Source organism: Pieris rapae, chromosome 6, assembly GCF_905147795.1.
Source record: "Pieris rapae chromosome 6, ilPieRapa1.1, whole genome shotgun sequence".
Classification (NCBI taxonomy): domain Eukaryota; kingdom Metazoa; phylum Arthropoda; class Insecta; order Lepidoptera; family Pieridae; genus Pieris; species Pieris rapae.
The window spans coordinates 158,202-184,749 of NC_059514.1; the positions used below are offsets into that span (position 1 = coordinate 158,202).

A 26,548-nucleotide genomic window follows, 5' to 3' on the forward strand; every position below is an offset into this window, starting at 1 on the left:
GTTTTATAAGAACGATGGAGAGTTTATTGCCAGTTTTTGTCGTCCTTTCATGACAAGTGAATACTTGGTCTAGCCATAAATATTGTAACAATTAAAAATAAACAAATTTTTTATATTATTTTGCAACAGAATTTGGAATCCGCCATTTTCATGATTGTTCGTTTTCAATTGTGTACCTGGCTATTAATAGGTTCATGATAGGAGATACCCCCTCTGTTGGTGACAGAAAAGGATCTGGCCGTCTACGTAGTGTTCGTGGGAAACAGGTGGTCAAGGCAGTAAGGGAAAGAATTCAAAGAAATCCAGTCCGACAGAAAAGATTTTATCTCGGATGATCAGATAGGACCTAGAACCATGTCGCGTATTTTAAAAGATGACTTAGACTTTGTAACCTATAATTAACGTACCTACTGGTTACTTCTTAACTAATAGCTAATTTAAAAAAGAATAGGGTGCTAAAATCGAAACAACTACTGAAGTGGTACGCAAAGGGAGATCACAGCTTTTTGCTGTTTATTATTAAATTGAATGAATAATATAATAATAATTATTTTTCACACACACACTTTTTTACAACTGAGCAAGATTTTAACAATCAAAATGACCATACTTTTGCTAAAAGCTCTAAGGAAGCTTTCGACATAAATGTCGACTAATTGGAAACGCGGGCATAATCCGACTTCAGTGATGGTTTATCAGCTATGAAGGAGTGACTGAGCCATACTTTGTGAAAAAGGTATCAAAACACTGAGACAAGTGTATCATGATACCATTCTTCCTCACGCCACTCGGCCCCACATTGACCCCATAAAACTTGGTCTGCGTAATCTTTGTTGGGGAAACGGACGCTTTGGACGCTTATTGCAGAAGCAGTAGAATGGACTGGATTATGACGTATGGTCAGTTTTATAGAGTACGACATGCTCTAAACGCTGAGATAATGTGGACCCCTCAAAAAATCACATTGGCAGTAAAGAATTTTCCCATGGAAAGAGCTTCTATTGATAACTGGCCTCAACTTTAAAAGGACTGTATCGCAGCAGCCAATGGAGACCTTCGAAAAAGCTTTTTATATTTTTAAATGTCTGTCACTGTAAAAATAATAAATGCTTATTGTAATAGAAAAACATTTTTTCTACTTTGTTTCAGTATTTATGGCAACACTAGGTACACATATTTAAAAGCATTAATATATTTGAGTGTATTAATATATTTCGATTGGCTATTACTCTACACATACATAGCAATATATGATATCGTTCGGGGTAGTTTAAATTAATTAGTTTCTCTGCAATGGTCCGACTTTTATAGTATTTCCTTGAGAGTCGACGTGTAGAGTTAGACCCATCTCTTGCAATACTTCGTTGTCCACGGGACCTTGCAGGGTCATTTTTGATATTACCTCCTGCAATAAAACATAACGTTAATTGACCTCTTTATTACCACCTATTGAGATGTTCTTAACTTACATACCTGGTTCTCGGGACAATTCTCACACAAGTTTCTTACTGCAAATATAACCCATTGCATGATTACTGGAAATTCATTATCAGGAAAGTTATTTATAAGGTATTTTAAAAGGATTATTTCAAAATGAAGCATTTATTGGCCCAATAAACAGCAATTACAATTAAAAATCTATTTACATTAAGACGCGTAAAGGGGAGAAATTATACGACGATAATTAATTTTCTTATGATAGAAGATCAGTAGCATCTATATAGTATAGAGGGTTGTCATTTTCAATTAAAACAGTGTTTTTTATCATATTGGTTTTGACTATTGGTGTCATGTCATATCGTGAGCTGTCGCAGACAGTGAAAAAAAATATTAGAAAGAAGCCTTCATTTTTATTCAATTCATTATATAATTTGATTTATAGAATTTAAAATATGTAGTCTAAAGATACAACATTAATTATCAAATGAATTGGAAATTATTCCATAAAATAAAAAATAAACAAACAAAATACTTGTTTAAAACAATTTGGTCTGTTTGTGTTTACAATTTAAAAAGATTTGCAAACTCTGATTCTGCACTCTCATTAAAGCTACTTTTGTCTTATATCTTTTAACTCATCCAAGTTACTGAAATTTTCATAGAGAATATTTCAATATATTTTATATGCAACATCTATTTTGTGTTATGACTATAAGACTTCTATGAAAAGGATACGGGGATTTCGAGCATCAATGTTGCAGCAATCCAATAGTACTGGTATTACTTCTAATTCTCGCATCTGAAATAAGAAATAATTACCATAATTTAGAACATTTGTATCTAATAATATTCTCGTAAATTAAGATTCTCTCTTAAACTATCCATTAAATATGTCAATTATCCAAAGACTTGTGCTGGCTAGTGAACTTAGTGTTACCAATGCATTTAAGTGTGTTTCTTCCTCCCGCCCGCCGCCACTCAACGTTTTACTAAAAGATCCAACATCCCACAAACCTATTTATAATTACATAAAAAATACAGTTCAAAAAATGTTATGACTCCAAAGTACTGAACATTTTCCAAATAACTTATGACTTAAAGGTCATCAAGGTTACCAGGTCATAAAATTAAAAAATAATAATATGTCAATCAATTGAAGGTAAACTCCTTAACCACTTAAACCACATCATCACAAAGAACTAATTAATATACTTACCTTTCCCTCGCAATATATTTATGAAAATATTATGTTTGTATACAAAAATAGTGATAAATATACTAGATTAGAACATACGCACAATGTCAATACTCGGAACAAACGCAGGCTGGAATTTCCCCGTACTAGACTATGCAAAGTTAGTAATTCTTTTTTGGTGAAAGGGATACTCTTCTTTAATAAAATCCCAGAGGCTCTTTTATCTCTGCCTTTTAATAAATTTAAGAAATGTATTAAAGAAAAGCTGTGTAAAAAGGCTTACTATAAAGTTATTGATTATCTAGTTGATAAAAGGGCCTGGGACTAGTGCTGGGCAGGCTGCCTCTAATTAATTTGATATATTTGTTTTAAATATTGTTTGATGATTTGCTTTTTTAAAAGAGTACCGAGAGTTTTTTACGCCGGCTTTTTCTCTCGGCCTACACCCTCTGTCTTTGCCGATGAGTAGGGATGCCTACAAGTTTGAATTGATTGACGTGGAATAAGTGATACCTAGAAGATCTTATGTTCCAAAATAAACGTATTTTATTTTATTTTATTTTAGAACAAGACTTTGCAAAAACTGTTGCATCTATTAGCACAAATGGACTAGATGCTTTGCAAATTACTTTCAACACTTTTGGTCTAGGTTGCCATGGCAATGGGTCATTTCGAGATGTTTTAATATCCATTTATTCTACAGCTAGATAGGAATTAATTGGTAATAAAATGCCGAATTGAATGAAGGTAAGTTCTTAACAACACCAACTAAAATGATTAAGTTTTCTCTAAATCACATGACAACCCAAGGTAGGTGCACATATGTCTTTGTAAAAAGATACCTGTCTCTTGTTCTCCTGGTTTTTCCAGCAGAGATTTGCAAGCGTTCTAACTAAAGTTGCTTTGAATCCAAAAGCAACATGTCTCTCTACTGTCTCTACACTTGTTATTGCTTTCTTTGGTGTTGACATATCTATAGCTCCCAATCTGGAAGAAACAGTAAATTTAAGTACTTTTAATAAGTAATATTTCAGAACAGCTTTGAGATAATCAAATTCACCTCGAACCTTTGATCCTACCGGTACAGATATCCTATACTTATTTATATATTCACTATTTTTGCCTTAGGGCACGTCTGTAAGGATTTTAGGTATGTACTTCTCACCCTCTCATATATTTAATTACCTAGTGCCTCTTGCTCATACATACTTAACACATACTATACTGATACTCCTGACCATCAATACATATAAATTTTTAACACATATTTCTCAGACCACTGGCTAGCAACAACTACAATAACTTTAAGTTTAATATAATATCCTTTTTACAAATTGTGTATAATAATGCAATGTTCTATGCAATATTACTGATCACTATAGAAGCTAAAATATTATTATACTCTTTATTTATCAGAGTTATAAAGTAATATAGATTAAAATCTTATTGGGATATTACCTTGTCTTCTGTGATTCTGGTGAATCAATTTTCACAAACGGCACCTTGTTTGTAGTATTTTCATCAGATATCTTGGCTTCTTTTGTTGTATCACTTTTTTTTTCCATTGATGCATCTCCCCGGGTCTTTTCTGATGATATTCCTAGAATCTTCTGTAACTGTTCACTTAAATCAAAATCTGTTGATAAATTCTGACTTTTCTTTACTTCCTTTGGAGTATCAGGTGATTGCTTTTGAAGCTCTGTATCATGTATGTTTTCAGATAAAGGTGGAGAAATTTCACTTGGTGATGCCTTGATGCTCATATCTTTAAGTTCTTCCTTGATTAGATGTATTTCCGTAGGAGGGTCATTTGGTGAGCTATCTTGAGAATCAGTTCTACTGTGATCAAATTCAAGCTTTGGTTGTAATGCAACCGGAATGACTTCTGCAATTGTGTTCATACTTGCTGTTGGAGACTGTGCATCAATGATCAAAGGTGGTTCATTATCATCACAAATATCGATTTTATGTTCCAAACTGATTCGGCGGGTCGGAAGTTGAATTCTTTCGTCAGTGGCACCTTTTGGAACTGAACTGCTTCGCTTGAAAGCAACTTTTGTTATGTCATGATCTATTTTAACATCTAAGGATCGAGATGACTTTTCCATTTCTAACTTTGGAGTAAAATCAGGTGGAGCTAAAATATCTAGTTTTTCATTGTAAACTAAATTATCGGTACATTCAAAGAACTGCTCACTACTTTCTGATTCTGTGCACTCAGATGTAGTTTCATTACAAGAGAGCATATTATCAGCCGAGTCATTTTTGCAAAGGGGATCTGAAAAAATTAATACATATATATACAATATAATATTAATTAGTTTGAATCTAGCCTATAAGCCTAAAGTCTACAGAATCAATTAATATTCTTCAATCTACAAGACAATCAATATTTTATGAATTTAAGAGTAAGAATTTAACTGCAGCATTAATGCAATCACTCTTGTTACTTACTTTCTCCTGGTGTGGTACATGCAGGCATGTTATCATCACATACCAATTGCTTTCCTGTTGCAGCATACAATTTGTTAATGGATGAAAAGAAGTTGTCGCTCTCTTTGCCCAATTTGTGTATAGCTCTAAACAAAACTGGAAACAAGTTGAATGTTAGTAGTATTTTGTATAATGCAATTAATTTTATTAGATTTCAAATAATTACACTTACATGCACAGTTGATAAATAAAGATGTGTCACTTTGTAAGCAATCCATATAGGTATCCATACTAGATGCTGTAGCAATAATTTCAAGGAGAAACACTACTTCTTGTGGTTCTATTGTATTTACATATTTATCTATTGTCTTCAAGATACAATCTGATTTACTCTTAAATTCATGTGCCATAAATTTTACAAAATTTACAGACACATTAATGTCTTGTGATTCTGTAGACATTAAAATATTATAGGCTAGATTCAAAACTAACATTCGGCTTTCTGGCTCTAGTTTTGAATAAAGTTTTTCTATATACGTGTTTTCTACCCCAATTAAATACTCTATAATTAAATGAGGATATTCAGCATTATCATTATTATACATATATGCTAAAGAATTTAATAATGTGACATCATCTGGTAATACATTCGGCTGGCCTAGTAAGATGTTGTACACAATCATAGCAGCAGCTGAAGCAATCTTGTCATTTTGTCCAACTAAGCAATTGAGTATAGTTGGTTCAAACTTATTCCATATTATGATTTGATTAAAAGGATTATTCACAACTAAATTTCCTAGGGTTTGTATGAGGACTGCCATACACGACTCATACTTCTTTTGTAATTCTTCATTAAGGTATTCAACATTTGGATGTTGATACTCTGTGGCCAATATCAACATTGAATCAAGAATTGAAAGTTCTTTTGAAATGTATGTCTGCATTTTAGTTCCAGCAGCTGCACATGAACGCACCAGCCTTAGGCATTGTTCTGCAACAGCTAATGTGCTGCGATTGTATGACGCCTGTTCAACATCTAATCTCATAATATGTAGGACTTCAGCAATAAGTCGTAATGTATATTCCGATGCTTTTTTCCTGTAGAATGAATAAAATGATTTTTTTAACGTGTAAGATACAGCATAAGTTATAAATTAAATTGGCGAAATCATTAAAATCGTCAACGTTCTTACGGTCTTAATCGTCCTGTTTCAGCATCTTTAGAGAGTTGAGCTTCAGCGCGTAACATTTCCTCCACAGCATCCCATTCTCCGGTTTCCAATTGAAAATTTATAAGTTTAGCATCTAATAAAATTTCTTCGGCAAACCAAACGCTTTTATCTCGAGACATGATGGCAATTTAGGATATTGCATTTAGTGATCATACCCTAATTTCTGTATTAATCCCACTCTATATTACTATGTTTAAGAAAACAAGAATTTTTATTTTACACATTAGTATTTGTACATTGCTACTTAGACTTACTAGTAATTAGTAATGACTTATTACACTAATCACTAATGCAGTCGGTGAGTGGTGACTGTACGGTCTGTGGACTGTGACAGATGTCTGCGAGTTCAGTTAAGGGAAGATTATACTTCTTTAGAACACAATAGAAACCGCGCAAAAACAGTAATATATTATATAAGGAATATGTTGATCCTTTACTTCTTAAGACGAAAAATTAGATAAATAATTCTCTTAGAAATCCTTGGTAAATAATCTTTTTCTTTTATTTGAGTTTTGAGTTTATGAGGACATATTATGTGGATGTACTAAGTATTTGGACACATTGGTGTTAATGATAGCATGACTTGTAATAGTTACATCCTCCCTCGCAAGGGGGATGCTTAAACCCGCTCGAGCATGAGTCTCCATCGGGTGGTTTGTTTGTTCGCGCCCTGCTGATACAGGGCGGTACGGGGGCGGGCTAATAGCCCTTGGTGGGGGCTGCTGCGCGCAAGGAACAATGGCTCGACTCGCTGCGCGCAGCCGATGGGGTCTTGTCCGGGGTGTCAATCCGGTGGTAGTGTGGGGTCAAGGAGTAATCTCGACTTGACCCTGGTGTCGTGGTCGGTGGTATCGGGCAGCGCGCTGCGCGGCTCGCGGTCAAGCTCCGCCGGGTGAGACCCCCGGTAGCCCCGGGGGAGGCCCAGCGAGGCGACCAGCGGTCGAAGCCGCGGCTGCTGCCCTGGTGTCATGTCCGGTGGTATCGGCATCCGCGGAGAGTAGCTCACGCGGATACCGCAGGCGATCTGGCGGCCTGGAGTGCCATGGCGCGATGTTTTGGAGATGGGGATGCTGAGAGCCATCCGCTCGATCGAACATCCCCTTCGCGAGTCGCGCGACGAACTCGTCGATGGACTCCATCCGCAGGTCTCGCGCTATGGTGGCGTTTCTCACGTAGCGGGGGGCCCCCACTGCGCGCCTCAGGCATGTGTTCTGCACGGCGCGCAGTCTCTGCCGGTGGGCCTCCTTAGTGTAGGAGTACCACGCCGGCGCCGCGTACGTGAGATGTGGGCGCACGTACTGCTTGTACAGCGCGAGCTTAGTACGGATGGGTATGTTGCCGGTGAATAGGGGGCGGAGTTTGCTCGACACCCCCTTCGCTCTTCCTACGATCCTCTTGACGTGGTGCCGCATGGTCAGATTCCGGTCGATGGTGACCCCTAAGTAGGTGACCGGCGTCTTCCACGGCACGTCCTGGTCCAGGAATCGCAGGGGCGGCGGCAACCAACTCCGGCCGAAGGCGATCGCCTGTGTCTTGGTAGGGTTGGCGGCTAGTCTCCACTTGTTCAGCCACTCTGGCAGGAGGTCCAGAGCGCGTTGGAGCTTCGCCGCTGCTGCCTTGGTGTTGAGCGAGGTGGCCACGTACGCCGTGTCGTCGGCGAAGAGGGCCAGGCTACACCCGCTCGGGCAGGGGACGTCGTCCGTATAGGTGGTATACAGCAGCGGCGATAGCACGCTGCCTTGTGGAACGCCCGCCGTGATGGGTCGCGGTCTCGACGCAGCCTCTCCCGTCGCAACGTAGAACGTGCGGTCGGTGAGAAAGGCGCGGAGCACGGCGACTATACGGCGGGGCAGTGGAGACTCGGCGAGCTTCAGCACGAGGCCATCGTGCCAGACACGGTCGAAGGCCTTCTCCATGTCCAGCATCATGGCGGCGGCCCCTTCCTTCTTGTTGAGGGCCGCGGCTGCAGTGAAGAGCACCTTCGTCAGCTGCAGCGTGGTGCTGTGCTCGCCGCGGAAGCCGAACTGCTCGGGCCTCGGCTGCAGGTATTTGTAGGTCCTCTGCAGCAACAGCCTCTCGAACAGCTTCGACTGAGTTGAGAGCAAGGTGATAGGCCGGTAGCTCTCCGGTCGGGTGTAATCCTTTCCGGGCTTCGGCAGTAAGATCACCTTGCCCTCTTTCCAGGTACTGGGGAAGTGTAGGGACCGGATGATCCCCGTGAAGAGGCGCGCCAGCGCGACTATCCACCTCATGGGTAGGTGGCGCAGCGCCTGGTGGGTGATGCCGTCCGGTCCCGGCGCCTTCTTCAGTGGCAGCCGGAGTATCGCCTTCCGCACTTGCGAGGGCGAAAAGGCAATGGGGTCGTCATCGGGTGGGATCGGGCGAGCTAGCCAGCCCTCGACAGCGCTCTCGACCTCAGCCACGCGCGCTGGGCATGCCGCGGCGTTCGGTGAGAATTGGCGCTGGAGGTGCTCGGCGAAGATTTCGGCCCGATCGTTGTCGTCATAGGTGATGGCGCCGTTGCTGTCACGTAGCGGACGTTTCGGCTCTGGAGTCCTATAGAGGCGGCGGCAGAGTTGGTGTAGGCGTGTGGGCTCGGTGGTCGCCTCCCCCAGCGCTTGCTCCCAGGAGCGCTGGGCGTGGGCGGCCAACTCTTTCTTGACCCGTTCGGCGAGGCGATTCAGCTTTGTCTTCAGCACGGGGCAGCGATTGTGCTGCCACTGCCTCCTGAGCGCGCGCTTCTGTCTGATCAGCCTCAGCACGAACGGGGCTAGGTCCTCGCGTACGACCTCCGGCGGACGCGTGGTCGTTGCTTCCGCCAGAGCTGCCTGGAGTTGCCGCGTCATGGACTCCGCCATGTCGTCAACGGCGCCTGGTGTCGTGTCCGGTGGGCCTGGCGCGGTGGCGCCTTCGAGTATCGATTCGAAGGCGTTCCAGTCGGTGACCCTCCAGCTGCGTGCGGGCGGGGATGGTGCCCCCGCGAGAAGGCACAGCACTGGTTGGTGGTCCGACTGGTACTCATCCATCAGGACCTCCTGCGCCAGGTAGAGATCAGGCCGGTTATGCACCACCAAATCGATAATGTCCGGCCTGTGGGTGTTGTTTCTCGGGTAGTGGGTGGCGGCATCTGGTCCGCACACCTGGTAGCCGCGAGCCTCGGCATGCTGCAGGAGCCGGTTGCCCCGCGAGCTGCTGGAGTGGGATTGCCAGCTGATATGCTTGGCATTCCAGTCGCCCGCGAGGAGCGTCGGCTTCCGGCTGAGCGCGGCCTCCAGCTCGGCCGGTGCGAAGTTGGAGCCGGGGGGAGCGTAGACAGCTAGCACGTCTGTGGGCTGCCCGCCCAGTTCTAGCTCGACCCCCAGCGTCAGGATTTTGTCGCCGTTGACCGGCGGGATTGCGCGGTGAGCGATCCGTCGCCGTATCATCACCGCCAGTCCGCGAAAGGGCGCCCCGTTGGCCGCCTGGTGCTCTGCGCGGTAGACGTAGTAGCCCGCGGCACGCAGTCGGTCGGTGGGGCGCAGGTGCGTCTCGGAAATGAGCGCCACATCCACGTCCTGTGTGCGTAGGATGTGACGCAAGTGGTGGCCTTTATCCCGAAGGCCGTCGGCGTTCCAGTGCAGGAGGCGTAAGTTCATTTTCGTTGCCTCACGCCTCGACTGCGCGACCGGCGTCCTCCGTAGGTCGGTTCAGACGGGGTCGGGTATAGGGCGCCCAGCAATGCGGTGACCGCCCTGTCAACCGCCTCAGCGATCGCCGTCTCGCTGGGGAGCGTCTGGCCCCTCAGTGGGCCCCCGCTGCGGGGGCGTGCGGCGCGCTGGTCAGCGGCTCTGGTAGCTCCAGCAACTGGAGCGGAGTCGGCGGCGGCCCTACTGGGGCCAGCCTCGGCGTGCGCGGCAGGTTCCGCGCGCGGGGGGGCGGGGGGTTGTACCCCCCCGCGTCCTCTTCTTCTCCCCCCTCTGCGGCGTCGGCGTTGGCTGGGAGGCTCCGCGGGGTAGGTGACCATCTCTACCTCCTGCGGCTGCGAGAAGTACTGCCCATGGGCACGCGGGTCAGCCTGCGCGTGTTCGCGCGGCTCGTCCCTCCGCCGTGTTTGGGCAGCTGGTGTAGGCGCTGGGGTGGTGGCGCCATGTGTGCCGCGAGCGCCAGGTGCGCCAGGTGCGCCAGATGGTCCCCGCGCGTCGCGGACGCCAAGTGCGCCATGGGCGCCATGTGAGCTAGGCGCGCCAGGTGCGCCAGGTGCGCCATGTGCGCCGCGGGCGCAAAATACGCCCTGCGCGCCACGTCCGCCGCCAGCGCCAGGCGCGCCATGTGCGCCATGTGCGCCGCGCGCGCCGCGACCGCCGCGACCACCGCGACGTCGACCGCGCGCCTCGGAGGCGCCCATGCCCCGTGCTGCAAGTGCCACCGTGCCAGCGCGCTTGTTGTGCGCCTCCTCCTTCAGCACCGGACACGTGCTGTGGTTGGCCGGATGCGCCCCCTTGCAATTGGCGCATCTCGGCGTGGCCCCCTTAGGTAGGGGGCAGTCGGCGGTACGGTGGCCCTCCCCGCACTTCACACAGGCCAGGGCCCGGTGGCATTGGTGCGAGGAGTGTCTAAATCCCTGACATCTATGACATTGTGCGGGGCCCCTTTTGCCCCGCCAGGACTCGATGGTCACCCCCGGAATGCACAACAGCTCTGTTATGCCGTAGATCGCGGGGGTGATGTCTGGAGTGCGGCGGAGTATGACCAGGAAGATACACCCCGGTCTTCCCTTCCTGGCTCTAATGGGCTGGGCGTGCTCAGGCTCGTACCCGAGGTCGCGCAGCTCTGACATGATGGCCTCGGGTTCCGTGTCCGCCGGAATGCCTCTTACCGCCACCTTCAGCTGCCGCTCTGCTGGTAGGGAGTAGGAGAAGTATACCACGTTAACTCCGCTGGTCTCCAACTCCCCAAGGTACCGCTGCACCAGGCGGTACTCCTCCTCGTCTTCCGGTGTTATTTTGAGCCCCTGTCCATAGGCGCGCGCGTTCACTGTACGCCCCAGTCTCTTTTTCATCTCCCTGACATGGGTGGTCCAGTCAGGGAGGGATTCTATGACAAATGGCGGGTATTTTGGTGTCTGAGGCGCGGCGGGCAGGGGCGCGAGTGGTGGCCGACGGGCCACCGTCGGCGACGCGGTCATCGCGGCGTATGACGCCGTGTTTAAGTTAGTAGTCGCCGCGTCTTGCGGCGTTGGTTGAGCCGTCGCAAGGGCCGCGCGGGGCGCGGGGTGGGCGGAGGGGGGCGCACTCGTCGACGCCGTTGCCATGGTTGTATCCTCAAAACGGCGGCGGCGCGGGTCCCTCTGGGAGAGCGGCGCCGGTTGCGCATGTTGAGAAGGCTGTTGATGTGGTTGATTGACGCCAGGGGGCGTCGTCTGCGCGCATACGCGCTTAGGCGCCGACCCGGCGGCGTCCTCGTCTGAGTCCGGCGGCGGCGGGCGGCGTAGAGCTTGATGCGCTCGTTTCACTTTAACGAGCGCATCGTGTTCGTCGCTCGATAGCGGCGAAGTCAGAAGGCCCTCGTTTAGAAGGCGCCTGCGCGTCTGCGATAGGTACTCGCACATGGCGCGCGCGAGTCCATCCGTTGCGAACCGGCCTATGAGTGTCTGCGCAACAAACAGCGCATCCGACTCATAGCCGGCACGGGGCGACACGGGCTGCGCCGGGCGCAGGTCGCCTTCTAAGAAGGCCAGCAGCTCAGCCGGGTCTTGCCCATGAGCGATATTTTCCTCCTCTTGAATAGATAGAATAGGCGGACTCACCGTTGGGTGCATTTCATCGGGTGGCGCCATCGTTGAGGGGCGTGGCCTGTGCGGTGTTGCGGTGAGGGCGCTCTCGCCATCGCTATACCGCGACGAGAGCTGCGGCCTCACATCACTTTCACTTAACACATTTAAAAGGTCCTGCGTGTCACTGTCACTATAACCCGCGAGGGGGGCTCGAGCGCCAGCCGGGCGCGAGTCACCAGCGACCTCGGGGTCATTCGGCGACGCGGTGTACCGCGTTAAAGTTTTTTCCGCGGGGGCGGGGTTGTGGGGGGCCGATACGGCGGGGTATACAGTCGAAGTATACCGCGACGAGAGCTGTTTCTTAAAAACGGCTGTCTCGCCCGGTTCTTCGGCTCCTGGTCCCGGGGCTCGATCGCTACGCGAGCGAGAGCCGCTCAGGGACCGGTCAGCCATGCGCGACGCGGGAGCACTGCATTCATATGATGACGACGGCGGCGGCGGCGCGGCTCCACCGCGCGAGCGGGAGCGTTCATTGGCGCGCGGGCCAGACGCATCGCGACGGGATTTTCGCTCCATGGCGGGAGCTGGAGTCTGCCAGGCACAGCCTGGACACCTTAGCGCCTCCCGCGCATGCGCATCCCCCGGTGAGACCCTCTGGTGGGAAGCCGGGATAGACGCAGCGCGTTCGTTGCTTCGGTGTCGGCGTGAAACGGGTGCAGGCGGCTACTCAGATGGTTTCTGCATATATGTTTTACAATTAAAACAATAGCAGTGATGAAACGCGTAGAGGCTCGTGTGCACAAGGAGGCAGACGACCGTACAATGATAGCATGGGGAGTAACAGCCAAATAAATAGCCCTTGGTGGCAACGGAAGGCACTTCGCAAAAAATACCACTTTTTATAGCAAGAGCTCTGTCTTAATCATAATTCTTATTTACACTTGGTTTCTGTCAACACTCATGACTCAACTGACCAGTTCCCACTTTCGTTAAATTTAAGTAGTGTGTCTGTTGACGATATAATATCTGTCTTTGGATCAGTTAGCGCTTAGACTGTGAGAGTTCGTTAGCAGTATGCACTCTTTAGTCTTTAGGTGTAAGGCTGTTAATTTGCAATCTGTATTTAGTGGTGCAAGCCGTGAGAAACGACTAACGAGAATGGCATTTGGCATTTCTGCGTGAAATTTAATTAGTTTTTGTGAACAAGTGCATTTTTCTTGAAATAGTAATTAATTATCGGTTAACCCCGCAATGTTTATTCGCTTATTTGTATACTAATGAAAGTCGCTATCATGATTTACTATGAGCAGTGTTAAGTCATTCTGTAAAATTGTTAAGTGACTAGTGTTTAGGGTGGTTACTCGGTGCTCCAGGTTTTGTTTCTTCTAATAATGGATTGAGAAGCCGCTAGCGTTGTTGGAATTCAAAATATTTGGTGAGTCACCGCCCTTTAGGATCTAAAATGCATGTAATCTCAGTTAACTTGTTACTGTTACCTGCAATGTTCAAAATTGCTTAAAGTCATTGGTTTTATAGTCTTTTATTAATAATTGGTTTTGTACATGCACCTACCAATTGTATTTCGTTTCATTAGGTTTATTTTGTAATCCTTATATCTTAATGTCCAAATAATGTTAACATTAAAATTCTATGATTCCATAGGCTGAAATGCAATGATTATTCTTCTTGTTTATAATAAATTAAATGAAAATGTGTAAAATATTAGATATTCATTATGAAATAGTTTCAGTTATGTATGTAGTGCTCTGAGAGACAATATCTCTTATTGTTTCTATCTAAAAAAAGCTTGTTTAAAATCTTGTTAAATATTACTATGATAAAGTAAATACTTGAATAAGGAAAAGAAATTGGTTAAAGTTATCTACTCTCAAAAAAGGTATAAAATGTTGTTATTGTCAAAGAAATGAAAGGTAATGTTTATGATGTTTATAGATATATATAAAGTCTAAGACTGATAAAATATATTAATTCTTTTGAACCTGTATTGTTTTATTGTATTTTGTTCTGTAGTATTTTTGTTTTGTATTAAAATTTCTTGATAGTTTTATAGAAAAAATAGAAATACTTAATTGTTATAAATACATTAGTATTATTAAGTATTTCAATGTTATTGTTTTGACATATTTGTTAATGAAATAACCAAGTAAGTTAGTGATTTTGTGAACTTGGCTTGGAAAACAAGATTTTCCTAGAATGATTGTCATTGTTCATTTCTTTGAATATACTAAAGACTCATACAATGTGGTTCTGGTGCATTTCTAAGGAATTTATTCATCTCTCACCTGGACTTATATGACTTGTAATTTGGAGTTAATTTTGTTAGTTAATTCATCAAAATGAGATTTAAATAGACCATTATTTGTAATTTTAACATGTAATAAAGTTGTATTGCATGTAAAGCAACTATAGTACAACTGTAAGTAAGTTTTATATTTGTTTCCAGTGTAAGGACGGGATGGATGAGGGTCTACTCAATGACCTGTTAGAGTGTTCAGTCTGTTTGGAGCGTCTGGACACATCATCACGAGTCTTGCCATGCCAACACACATTCTGTCTCAAATGTCTCAAGGTTTGCCTTTTTGCTATGCTGTTTAATGTTATTCAGAAGTTTTTCATACACTTCTTGATAAATGCCGTCATTAACAAAGGGATTTGGAATGGGTAGACAGTCAATTTTTTTGATTCTATTTCACTTGTTAAATTTTCTCTTGATTTCTTTTGAACTACAGAATATTAAAATACAGATTGATATACATAATTTGTGAGCCTTCTTTCTGTATCTCAATTAATAATGTAGTTTTAGATAAAAACTTTTATATTCTGCTAAACTATTTATATTTTGTTGTTCAGTCTAAGTTTACATATATTATGTCTCATATCTATGATCATACTTGTACTGTTCCTTCTGTATTGTAAATAAACATGGTTTATTACTGGTTTTAATCTAAACTGTATAACTCACATACACACTGACTCATCGACATACTACAATTATTGACATGTCTTGAACAGCTCTTGCACTTTGTGGCGTATGAGATGCGCTTTTTACTGTTTTTTTAGTTTGCATATTACAGCTCTTACACTAACATAAATATATCTAATATCAGGTCGGCATAAATTTACCTAATGGAAGGAAACAATGTAATATTATTTTTAATAAAAGTATAATTTATTTTATCAGCTCTATTGCTGTCTGTGTGTGCAGAAAGAAGACTCAATGGAATATGGATATTAAATATATATTATATAAAAAATATTTTTGTAAATATTGAGACAAGGGTTGTGTTGTAGAATATACTTTAAAACCAACCTTTATCCTGAAAACACCTACGAAATTATTACGGAAACACAATCGCCTTTACCCGGACCGAAGAGTGGCTGTTATTTTAAAGTAGGGGTTCCTATGTCATTTGAGTAAGTAGTTAATACAGCGGGCAGGAAGGCTATGTATTAGCTATTTTTAACAATTAGGACACCCACGCTTCGTATAGCTGCCGACCGCTGCCAGCTGATAACCTAACTTCATAATCGTATGAGTCCGTGTCATTTAACTTTTATATAATTCGCCTTATTGTAGTTAGCATATGTTTTATATCAACCTTATAGTCTACAAGAATTGTTACTTTTCTAAACCTAAAATCGTGAACTTTTAAGCTTGAAAATGTTAAACTCCCGTTTCGTCTTAAAATATTAAAAACAACAATCTGGATACTTTTCACAGAACTGTGTGTTTCATCGTAATAGTAGTAAGCAGCTTTTCACTTGCAACGATTCTGTCCTGACGTTAACTTTCGCTTGGTTTACTCTCGTTAATTTTGCAATTTTGCAATGCATTTACCCGTCAGTCTGGTATTAAGCATGTTGTGCCATTGAGAAACATTAAAATATACAAGTCAAAGTAACATTATCCTATATAATTCGTTTCATACCATAATTTTTTCTCTTCCAATAACCTAACCTTGTGTGTTGTTCCCACGAGAATGTAAGGGCGTGCTCCTATTTCACCAAGCTTACTTTTTAAAATTATTAATTAAGTATTAATTACTTAAAAGGACAATATCTTTGATGATTCAAAAAGTTAACAAGTGACTGATATTAAGTCATGTGCAAAAAGATAATCATATTTTACCAAGTATAAGGGTACGACGTGTAGTGAGTAAATACATTTACTTAAATTTAGAAAAAATATAAATCGTCCATAAAATAATCACTTCTGTTTTTTAAATATTACAAAAAAAAATTCATTGTAAGTTCTAATCACTAAACAATATCCAAACAATTACATTACGCACAAAAGCCAAAACGGAATACACATATAAACAGAAACATAAAGCACAGTTTTACAAAGCACAGTTGTTAGATTGATTTATTTAATAAATAAATTTGTTGGTGAAAAATATATGTATTAAACAATTATTGTTTACAAGTTTAGAAGTAGAGACCTCTTCCTTCCATCGATAAGTCTTATTTTTTCTTTTTTGCGGTTTCTCTGTTTCCTTCCTACCTCATGTGCTAATTTGTCCATCTTTAAATAATAGGGTTTTTAAGTAAATACATTATTCTGTAATAGTACTTTATCATGTTGTATTAATGAAGGATGCATTTACGGCTTGGCACGCGTATTTTATGCAATTCTTTTTAAATTAGGCGTGATTTGTTGTATTATTCCCTAATTTATGACAATGATGTCAATCTTACACCTCATAAAGTAAAGAACTGCTGTCCTTAAACATTATTCCTCGAAGCGTCGGTTAAATAAATTCTTATAATTTGCTACAAATAGCGGTAGGCGGTCTCAAGCAAAATGTTGATATTGCGGCTTAGATTTTAATAAGCCGTCAATTAATGACGGGATATTGAAACGTTAGAAAGTATTATTCGTGCCGTAATTCATAACTCGTTGTTTCAGATTTGTCTGTTTCATTAACCTGTTTCCCTTTTTAGAAGAGCAGGTGACCAGCCCGCTTAGTTTTCTCAACCGGCGTGGCCTATGTTTAGGTGCGTTTTAATTAAAATTATCTGAATATATATATAAAAACTGCACAAAAGTAAAGTCGAGTGTCCTCACATAAATTTGATGTGTTTAGTTTTTGCGTGATTATGTTGGTCCTTGGTTCTATGAACGGACATGTAATATTCATCGTTCCTACTGTATGAAATATTATGAAGAAACTTGTTCCCAAAACTGGAAAACAGAAACTTAAGTTAGTTATATAATAAGAGGGCTTAGATTTTCTTAATAGTCTCATATCTGAAAATACAAGTGCATAAATAAATAATTAAATATATGGGCATGTGGGTACAAACTAGTGCTTCACCTGCTTCAAATCATTCAAGTTCATGCATCTTCACTATTTTCGATCATTAAATTGCCCTACTTATGTACCTACTCCAATGTATTTCGGTGTGTTTTATAAATAGAGCACGGGTAACTCTTGGCAACGGGACGTTTCTTTTTACCGTCGGCATATTAGGGATACAAATGTTGCTCGTTTTATTTCTACTGAGATTAGCTCGCCTTCTCCTCCTGTTTTAAATTAGAGTATTCGATAAGAAAAGAGAAATGTTGGTTGCTCGAAACCTCTGATTGACAAAGATTGACCGGCATACGGAAACATATTATACAATTTCAAGAACACTTTAGCACCTTGACTCATTTTCTCCAATGTTTTCACTGATTAGATATCGGTTTGCGATTTACTTCGTCAATGTCAAATGTCGTCTCTATAATATAAATGGATCAGGACATTGTGATGTCAATGATAATTATTTGTTATTGTAATGAAATATATCGTAACTATAAGTATAGTAAACTAAGTAGTTTTACTTGATTTATACTTATATTACTTATGAAGATCAAACATTTGTGTTTTTGGATGTATGTTTGTAATGTTTTCACATAAAAAGTACTGGACCGATTTGAAAAATTATTTCATCTTTACGTTACATTTTCCAAAAAATAGGGATTCCTGAAAAAAAAAATATAACCCACCCAAGGGGTGAAAAAATTATCCATAAAAAATCTATCATCGCGTTCGCTGTGAAAACTACATATTGAATAGAACAAAAAAAATGTTGTACAGTATTACTTATAGAATGTATGAATGTAATCTACAAAAAATTATGTTTTACCCATGGGCAATTGTATGTTGGCTACAAGTCGGAACCAAAAACTCCAAAACATCAAATTATTTTGAAGCCACGAAATCAAACTACAACATTGAAGTTCTACAAATAAATCTCTTCTCTAATGTTTTGGAAGAAAGTTAATCAAGAATCAAGAATTTTTCAATACCTGTAGAGTATTTTACGTTTATTATTGTGGGGCATCCTACGTAAACGATGTTACGCATTTCAAAATAATACATTTTGATAAGATAAACCTATATGTAGTCGTTGTAAAGTAAAATCATTGTAAAATCCATAATCATTTGATTGAAACTGTAATCTAATAATCTGAAAGGAAGTAATTAAAGACTAAGAAAACTAAGTGAAATAGAAGTTCTATGATAACAAAATTATATCTACATATAATCCGACTTAGTAGACTTTCTACTAACACAAGATCTACGCGAGAGAAACCGTCCAAATGTTCCAAACCTTGTCGATGCGTATCGGCGTGGTAAAAGGGTCTCTATGTTTAGACTTGAATCCTATAAATACCTCGACACAAGCCCATTAGCTTAAGTTTTTAAAATTTTATTACCAATGTAGATTTATATATTGTCCCAGAATATGACGACATAATATATTCTTAGCTATAAACGCGAATGTCATTAGTTTTACGTTTTCCCAGAGATTGGCGCATCTTTGGTAGATGCGGTTGTAACATTATTTTGAATTGCTCACATCCGACTAGTTTAGGCGACAGGAAAGAGGAAATGAATTTGCCCCGTCATTATTGATGTTTACCTCTTCGAGTTCCTGCATTTGACTAGTCTTAATCAGCCACCGGGAGGGTTCTGTTGTTTATTGTTTATTGTTACTGCAGCTCAGCTATAGCCATTTATGTATATTTCATGTGGCAAGAAATATTGTAATAAAATTGCTTCTCAATAATTAGTGGTCTTTGCAATATAAAAAAGGCATGTATGTCATACGCTATATCCGAAACATTATTTACAATTCGTTCTTAGGTCACGATAAAAGTGTCTGTACAATAGATGCTATTGCTAAATTAGTTTTTATTGAGCAGTATTTTTTTTATCACGTAACAGATATATATGAAATTTGAACACAAACTCAAGGGTTGTAGTGCCACTGTTTTAAATTCTATCATTAATTCCACGATTATAGGTATTTCATATTATATTTCGTATCCTAAAGGTAATAGTCGAATCTCACAAAGAGCTACGATGTCCCGAGTGTCGGGTACTGGTAGAGACAAAGGTGGAGGAACTGCCTCCCAACGTCCTCCTCATGAGGATCTTGGAGGGAATGAAGAACTCCGCGCCCAGGAAAGTCTCTGCGCAGAGAGTTAGGACTGCGCACACGCAGGTAACATATCATTAAGAGAAATATAGCAAGATTTTTCTTTTTAGGTTTCTTTTGATCATAGGCCTTTGAAGGCAAGGGAGAGGGATGTATGAGCTATAATCGATTAATTGAAACCATTCCTTAATAATAATTATTTTAAAATATCTATGGTGGAAATGGTTTTTATTTGTGTTATTTTTCAAACTTCCAGGGCCAGGTACAAACGCAGCCATCGTCTCGATCAGACAAGCAGGTGCCACCGCACGGGAGAGCCATCTACGATTATATCTCAAAGGAACCTGGGTGAGTGTAGCTGTATGAGTACGCTGGTGATTCGATAATTGGTGTTTATCACTTTTTCATGAAAAATATAAGCAACAGATGATTTTTTTTCACTTTTGTTTATGCCCTATATCTCCATTTCAGTGACCTTTCGTTCAAGAAGGGAGAGACGATTTTGCTGCAAAAGAAGTTGGACCCTTTCTGGTATCACGGAGAGTGTTCCGGTCGCAGCGGAATGTTCCCTATCACCTATTTGCAGGTACTTTGTTTTATCCAATGTTGCATTTCAGTTGTGAGTCAGGTGTTTGTTTAAATTGTATTATTTAACATATACGCACACAATTTTTAATGTGTCATATTGATGTTCATCACAGTATATTCCGACAGTTTCTTGTTAGCTCTGCTCTGAAGCGAATTTTATATGTACCATCATTCTGTAATTTTTTTATACAAGTTTGAAAGAGTTTCGGCCCCCGTCAGAAATCAGCATACAGCAATCCAAATCTTGTTGTTTAGTATTTAATTAAGGACCTAATCAATGGTTCAGCTTACGAATTGACGATGGGAACGGTTTAGAAGACCCTGTTAGCTTAAAATCACGGTCAAAGCGCTTAAAGAAACTTAAGCATTAAAACGCACGATACCAAGTAGAGATTGTGCTTCCAGGTGATAGTGCCTTTGGCCGCGGCCCCCGCCTTGTGCAAAGCGCTGTACGACTTCCGGATGTCCGCCCCGGACGAGGAGGGCTGTCTCGCTTTCGACAAGGGTAATTTGAGAAAGGACTACATCGTTAGATAGAGTGTATTGAGGTTCCGTGACGTGTGATAATGTGCTTTGCAGGGGCCATCATCACGGTCCACCGGCGAGTGGACGAGAACTGGGCCGAGGGTCGCCTCGAACAGCGGGTGGGCATCTTCCCCATCGCATTCGTCGAACTCAACCAGGCCGCTTCGCACCTCATGAACAGGTGCCCTTTGGGAGACTTCGTATAAACACGATTTTGCTGAAATCTAAATAAAAAACTAACGATACTTTCTTCCAGCAGTCCGATAAATCGCCCCGTCCCACCTGCGCCGGAACACGTCAGAGCGGGGCACTCGGAGCACAGGCATCAGGCCCAGGTTGTGCGCCCCTACCTTTAGATCGCTCCGCTCGGGTCCGTTTGAGTATATTTCGACGTTCAAAGCCCTCTCTCGCCCTTTCAGCACCCTCATCGATATCGACAGATGTCCGCGTCGACCCCCGCCTCGGCGCCGAGCAACTACCAGAACGTGGGCGACGCGAGCCAGGCCAACTCCCAGACGGCCGCCCGGCCGGCCCAGACGTCGGCCCGCCGCGCCGCGAGCCCGAGGATCACGGAGCCCACTCGGGCCAAGTACCTCCTCGACATCGTCCACTTCACGAGCGCGCACAAGGCTCTCGGGGTGCAGAGCGCGTCGCGCGTCGACGACGGCTACGACAGGTTCGGGGCCAAGTTCGACACTCACCCGAACGGGGCCGACGTCGCCTATCAGAACGTCCGCACCGAGCGCTTTCCGGTCGCGGGCTTCGATTCCAACTTGAGCTCTGACTCGAGCTCCAGCGCGAACACGCCGTCCTCGACCACCACGCCCAACACCAGCTCCGACACCAGCACCTGCGAGAGCGCCGAGCCCAGTCTGCCCGGCTCGCCCGACGTCGACGCGGAGAGGAACGCGACGGTCGCGGCGCCGGAGGACGCCCGCGAGCGGACCCGAGAGACCTCTCGGGACCCGAACGCCGCCGCGGCTCCGAACACGAGCGAGTGCTCGACGGCCACGAACACCTCGCTGAACGTAAGTCTCCCGATCGAGTCCTCCCGCGTCGAGACTCGCGAGGCCGAGCCGACGAGCCTGCCCTGTTCGTCGAGGATCACTCGCTCCGCCGGACCGGAGGCGAGGTCCAGCGGACCGGACTCGCTTCTCGACTTCGGCCTGGGGCTGCAGGCGGCCCTGTCGCCCTCTCGCGGCAGAGACGACTACGCGGCGTCGAGAGCCCCGAGGGACCATCATCACAGAGAGAAACGGCACAGCTTGACGCCGACCACGCATTTGCAAGGAGGCCTCAACCAGAACAGGTGAGTCCCGTTCGGGGAACGGTTCGCGGAGCTCCACCGAAACGTTCCTCGACCGACGACATGACGAAGACCGTCCTCCTGCAGGCATTCGGCCGAAATCCTAGCGACGTCCCTGCTCGATCACACGCCCGAGCGAGACGTCCGGGGCGAGAGGGAGCGAGAGAGAGAGAGGAGACGACGGCGGTCTCGAAGCGACGAGCGCCCTCTTCCGGCCGCGTACGTCGCTCTGTATCCGTACAGGCCGCAGAAACCCGACGAGATCGAGTTGAAGAAGGGAGGTGAGGTCGAAGGGACGAGAGGTCGAGACCCTGCCAAGGTCCGGAACGACGCGTAAGCTCAAAAGACCCGTTCTCCGCAGGCGTGTACACGGTCCGCGAGCGCTGTCGCGACGGCTGGTACAAGGGCTGGTGCGAGCGGCTCCAGCGCGCGGGGGTCTTTCCCGGGAACTACGTGGCGCCCCTCACGCCGGTGGCCAACCGGATCAAGCACGAGAAGGTACTCGCGACGAAGTCCGCGGACGGGAGACGCGGCAGCCTCCGCTCTCAATTTTGTATCGTCCGCCGTGCCGTGTAAAGTTAATCCACTCGAAACCTGCGATTGCAGTCGGCGTCCATGTCGAGCGGCAAGGCGGCGCCCCCGGCGAGCGACGGCGGCAACTCGAGCGCTCCGTCCGCCGCCCTCGCCGCTCCGGCTCCGCCCGACGCCCCGCCCAGGGCCGACAGTCCGCCGGCCGCCGCTCGTGAGTGCAGTCGTCCTCGGCTCCTCTCGAACTTTAGCTCTTTCCTTCCTTCTGTTTACCTTTGACACGATCGATTTCCATTGCAGCTCAGCCGTCGACGTATCCCTGGAGTGCGCCGGCGCAGCCGCAGCAGGGCGCTCCCCGAGCCGATAAAGTGAGAGTTAATAGATTTCGTCGGTTAGGCGACGTGCTCTCGTCGAATGAAACCGACTAATGTCGAATTCCAGGCGAAGGATAAAGCGAAGTCCGAGAAGTCGTCGATCTCCAGCGGCGTGAGCCTGATGAAGCGATTGGCGGCCATGAAGAAGTGCAAGTCTCCGCCGCCCGTGGGCTACAGCATGGACAACCCGGTGTTCGACGACTCGCCCAACGCGTCTCTCGTGTTCGCCGCGCAACACCCCGTGCACGTGCGGTATGGGTCTCACCTCTCTTTACGTCTCCACCGTTTGCATCTGTGCCTGCACATTTAGTGTTCGCTGAATGTTTCACTCGTCTGTCCATATCGTCACATCAGACTCGTTTTCATCGCTCTCCGTCTCGAGAACTTATATACTGCGAGGTGTGCTCGGGATTCGTTCGTTCCGATAAAGTGGACTCGCCCTCTCGGCGAAGCGCCGACCCTCGTCAGAGCATAGCCCCCCGTAGCGCTCCCGTAGCACCCTCGTAGAACCCCGTAGCACACTAGAGCGTAGACTGCACGCAGGTCGGGCTCGTGCCCCTCGCAGTTGCTGCGCGCGTTGCCGACCTCGGCGGGGCAGATCGCGGCCCCCGCGGGTCTGGCCGTGGCCAGGCACAAGGACCGACTGCACGATCACCGCATGCTCAGGTTTGCATATGCACTTAAAAGCCGCTCATCGGATTCATTTGAAATCGTAAATGTCTGGCTTTGACCCATTTTGCCTTTTGTCGCTTTTGTATCTAAAATGCTTTAATTGGTTGCTTATTCGTCCGAGGCAAACCGACGAACGCATTGAGAGTCGAGACCGATGCGAGTCGGAAACGCTACTTCTCGACTCTGAATCTCTCGGTTTCGCACGAAGAGCGTCGGTTTGTAATGAAAGTGTATTCAGCCGCGGCAGCACCGAGGGCCTTCGGCAGAACCAGCATCGCAAGTCGCAAAGCCTGGACGTGACGGCCGCCCGAAGGGACCGACACCACTCGCAGCCGGTCAGAGAGAGGTACGTTGCGCTGTCCCGTCGCTCGGACGCGAGCCAACGCGACAATTAACACTCTTTTCGGCCCTTTAGATTTCGCTGCGTGGTCCCGTACCCCCCGAACTCCGAATACGAGCTGGAGTTGAAAGTGGACGACATAGTGACGGTCTGCAAGAAGAGAGGCGACGGCTGGTACAAGGGCACGCTGCAGAGGACCGGCAGGACCGGGCTCTTCCCGGCCTCTTTCGTTCAGAGCTGCCCGCCCGAGTGACCGACCGACCGGGCGTCGGCCGCTAAGCTGTCCGGCGCAGGGCGGATTCCGACGAGAGATTTTGACTATTCGTTTTGGTGATCGTGACGAGGAGTTTCTCGCCGCCGCCGACTTCGATGATTCACGACGCGGACTATTTTTTAAATGTGAAATCAAATTTAAACTTAGTTTGTGTAGAATTTTGTGAATTTATTTTTAGTTTCGATACGCTTATTATTTTACAAAAAGCCGTTCCCGAAGGGGTGAACGCCGGCGAGAGTCGCGGTCGCGCCGCTGCCATATTATACATAAACACTATCTCTTTCCGCTTAGTTCGCTCGTTCGCTTCGTTTGCGACCCATTGCAGCCCCAGACCCGGCATCGTTTTCGTTATAATTAAAAATGACTCGGGAGCCTTTTTATAATAGATGATATCGTGTATAAAGTTGGAGATGTTGAAATATTTTATTGAGGTATTTTTATGTAACCGATATTGAAAGCGATAGAGTAGAGAATTAGTACAACGATACATGAAATGCTGTAACCGGATCGGACGTTTATCGTAACGGGGAGAGGCGTTCCGACCTCATCGTAGTCGTAAGTCGGAATGTTATCGACACCCCGAGATCCGCATCGAGTCGAACGTCCGAATATCCGTCCGGGCGCTGAAGCGAGTCCCGGCTTCCACGTGCCCACCGAATGGTTTACGGTAGCTGCCATAGAGGCCGATAATCGGCTGAAAGTCGGATACTCGACTCGATATTAAATACGGGTGTTGAATCGGCTAACTTTTATTTTAAGGTAAAATTTCTTTATTCCACTTTTTGACAATTTCTTCGATAGAGTCGGGATGCTACGATATGATCCGTTTTAAATTGAACTAGTTTAGATACTGACATTCAGTTTATTAACACAATATATTAAAATTAATTTTAGAGAAAATTCAGCAATTATACTAAGTAAATACAATATTAACAGCGTTCTATACAGATCGTAGGTTAGTCTTCGGAGGTTTTCGGGGGCAGATACCTCCCGCTCCTCATTGCTTATTTCGCTGACTTTGCTCCGTCTAGGTGCAATTCTTTTCTCAGAAATGCCTTCTTTATCTGCCACCGAAAATCTCATCGTAGTTATAGTTGTAGGGAATTTTTATCGTTTCTACAAATTATTCAATAGTTTTAAGGACTTTGAATGTGAGAGTCATGACTTTTGTACGAATAGACCTTATCCGACGTTTTGTGTCAATTTTCTAACGATATTTTAATGAATTTTGAAAATTGTTTTATGGTCGGTGTGAACAACTTAGATATTAATTAGTTATTGGAGTGTATTGTGATGCAATAATTTATATGTGTAATATGTTTTTAATTTGACGTTATACTCGTGCCGTAATTTAGATTATTCACATATCGTCATTTTAATCTAAACGAAAAATCTAATGAATTTCGCCCACGTATTGTCGGAAACCATGCACTCTCTATGTATGTAAAATGCTCAATATTTTTTTCTATTTAACTCTTTTTACTTCGGAAAACACGAAAGCACGCCATTTAAGATGTTGGGAGTGTTTTCCGAAGTTAGCTTCATTCGTTTTAACACGAAGCGTCGACAAGTCTGCGATTCGTGTGAAGCCGCATGGCCTTTAGCGATAACTTGTATATTCTACGTGAGGGTCGTTTCCCGTATTTATTATATTTTTACTAATTTGTACGTCCTTATACTCATGGTAACTATGAAGAACTGATTTTTTGTAAGTGTATTTAATTTGAAACTTTGTAGATGTAGATTGGAACCCTTTTATTTCCAAACAACGAATTTGTTTCTCGACTACGATACGAGTAGGTTTTTATACCAACGTTTTAGGTAAATTGTTACAATTATTAGTGAAATTTTAAAAATGTTTGGCTGAAGTTTACTTGTAAAAATTGATGTCATTTTAGCGTATTATGTAGTTGGAAATTTAGGATAAGATATTTCATTTGATTTAACGAGACAAAAGAACCATATCGATGGCAGTTACGCGATTTTCGAGAGAAATAAATAATTTCATCTGGATTTCAACATTTTTATTTCTAAACAAACAACCAAAATAATCATTCTCTCTATTTTATTTATTTATTTATTTATTTGTACAATAATGATTCTGGTGACGCAGAAACGTTGTGATATCTGCATTTGCATTTATTTCAGGCTTCACACTCGCTTACAACTGTAAGTGGACATTTAAGAGCCGTTAACCGGTTTGTTATGATAACACATTCTTTGCTTTGCTTCTTCGCGCTCTGTTGGGCAGACACCTGGCAGGCTTTGTATGTAAATATGATTAGTCCACTAGTCACTTACCGTGTAGTGCATATTATGATATTTTAAAACATAATATCTTATTAGATGTTTTTAACTGATATTTTACGTTACAAACGTAATATAAATTTATTTATGCATTAAACATTGCCATTGCAAACCAGAATTACGATAGAAG

General features: G+C 44.4%; 2 protein-coding genes across 5 annotated transcripts; one reads left to right on the forward strand and one right to left on the reverse strand.

Moving 5' to 3' along the window:
• Positions 1-1,190: 1,190 nt before the first annotated feature.
• LOC110999841 lies at positions 1,191-6,859 on the reverse strand. Its single transcript, XM_022269085.2, has 8 exons — positions 6,262-6,859; positions 5,301-6,166; positions 5,090-5,224; positions 4,094-4,913; positions 3,478-3,622; positions 2,176-2,239; positions 1,474-1,535; positions 1,191-1,405 (listed from the first exon to the last, which is right to left on the reverse strand). Exons 1-8 carry the CDS (start codon positions 6,417-6,419, stop codon positions 1,280-1,282), a joined length of 2,376 nt encoding a protein of 791 aa, XP_022124777.1. The 5' UTR covers positions 6,420-6,859; the 3' UTR covers positions 1,191-1,279.
• A 6,113-nt stretch (positions 6,860-12,972) lies between these two features.
• LOC110999846 (E3 ubiquitin-protein ligase SH3RF3) lies at positions 12,973-26,124 on the forward strand. 4 transcript variants are annotated; one of them, XM_022269092.2, is made up of 17 exons: positions 12,973-13,487; positions 14,517-14,642; positions 19,400-19,570; positions 19,761-19,852; positions 19,976-20,090; positions 20,498-20,597; positions 20,672-20,798; positions 20,874-20,952; positions 21,037-21,926; positions 22,011-22,204; positions 22,270-22,421; positions 22,530-22,665; positions 22,752-22,819; positions 22,893-23,077; positions 23,369-23,491; positions 23,736-23,843; positions 23,913-26,124. In XM_022269092.2, the coding sequence occupies exons 2-17, from the start codon at positions 14,529-14,531 to the stop codon at positions 24,088-24,090; spliced, it is 2,832 nt and encodes a 943-aa protein (XP_022124784.2). In that variant the 5' UTR covers positions 12,973-13,487; positions 14,517-14,528; the 3' UTR covers positions 24,091-26,124. The 4 variants fall into 4 exon arrangements, with proteins under 4 accessions (XP_022124784.2, XP_022124785.2, XP_022124787.2 ...); XM_022269093.2 differs by having other exon boundaries at positions 20,877-20,952; XM_022269094.2 differs by having other exon boundaries at positions 12,976-13,487; positions 22,285-22,421.
• The last annotated feature ends 424 nt before the right edge of the window (positions 26,125-26,548 follow it).

Bases quoted from the DNA above. Each gene is read 5' to 3' on its own strand.
- LOC110999841 (XM_022269085.2), bottom strand. From the start codon at position 6,419: ATGTCTCGAGATAAAAGCGTTTGGTTTGCCGAAGAAATTTTATTAGAT. The intron at 2,240-3,477 runs GTATCTTTTTAC...TTCTTATTTCAG, and splicing joins ACCAGGAGAACAAGAGACAG to ATGCGAGAATTAGAAGTAAT. The intron at 1,406-1,473 runs GTATGTAAGTTA...GTTTTATTGCAG, and splicing joins AGAATTGTCCCGAGAACCAG to GAGGTAATATCAAAAATGAC.
- LOC110999846 (XM_022269092.2), top strand. From the start codon at position 14,529: ATGGATGAGGGTCTACTCAATGACCTGTTAGAGTGTTCAGTCTGTTTG. The intron at 19,571-19,760 runs GTAACATATCAT...TCAAACTTCCAG, and splicing joins TTAGGACTGCGCACACGCAG to GGCCAGGTACAAACGCAGCC. The intron at 23,492-23,735 runs GTTTGCATATGC...AAGTGTATTCAG, and splicing joins CACGATCACCGCATGCTCAG to CCGCGGCAGCACCGAGGGCC.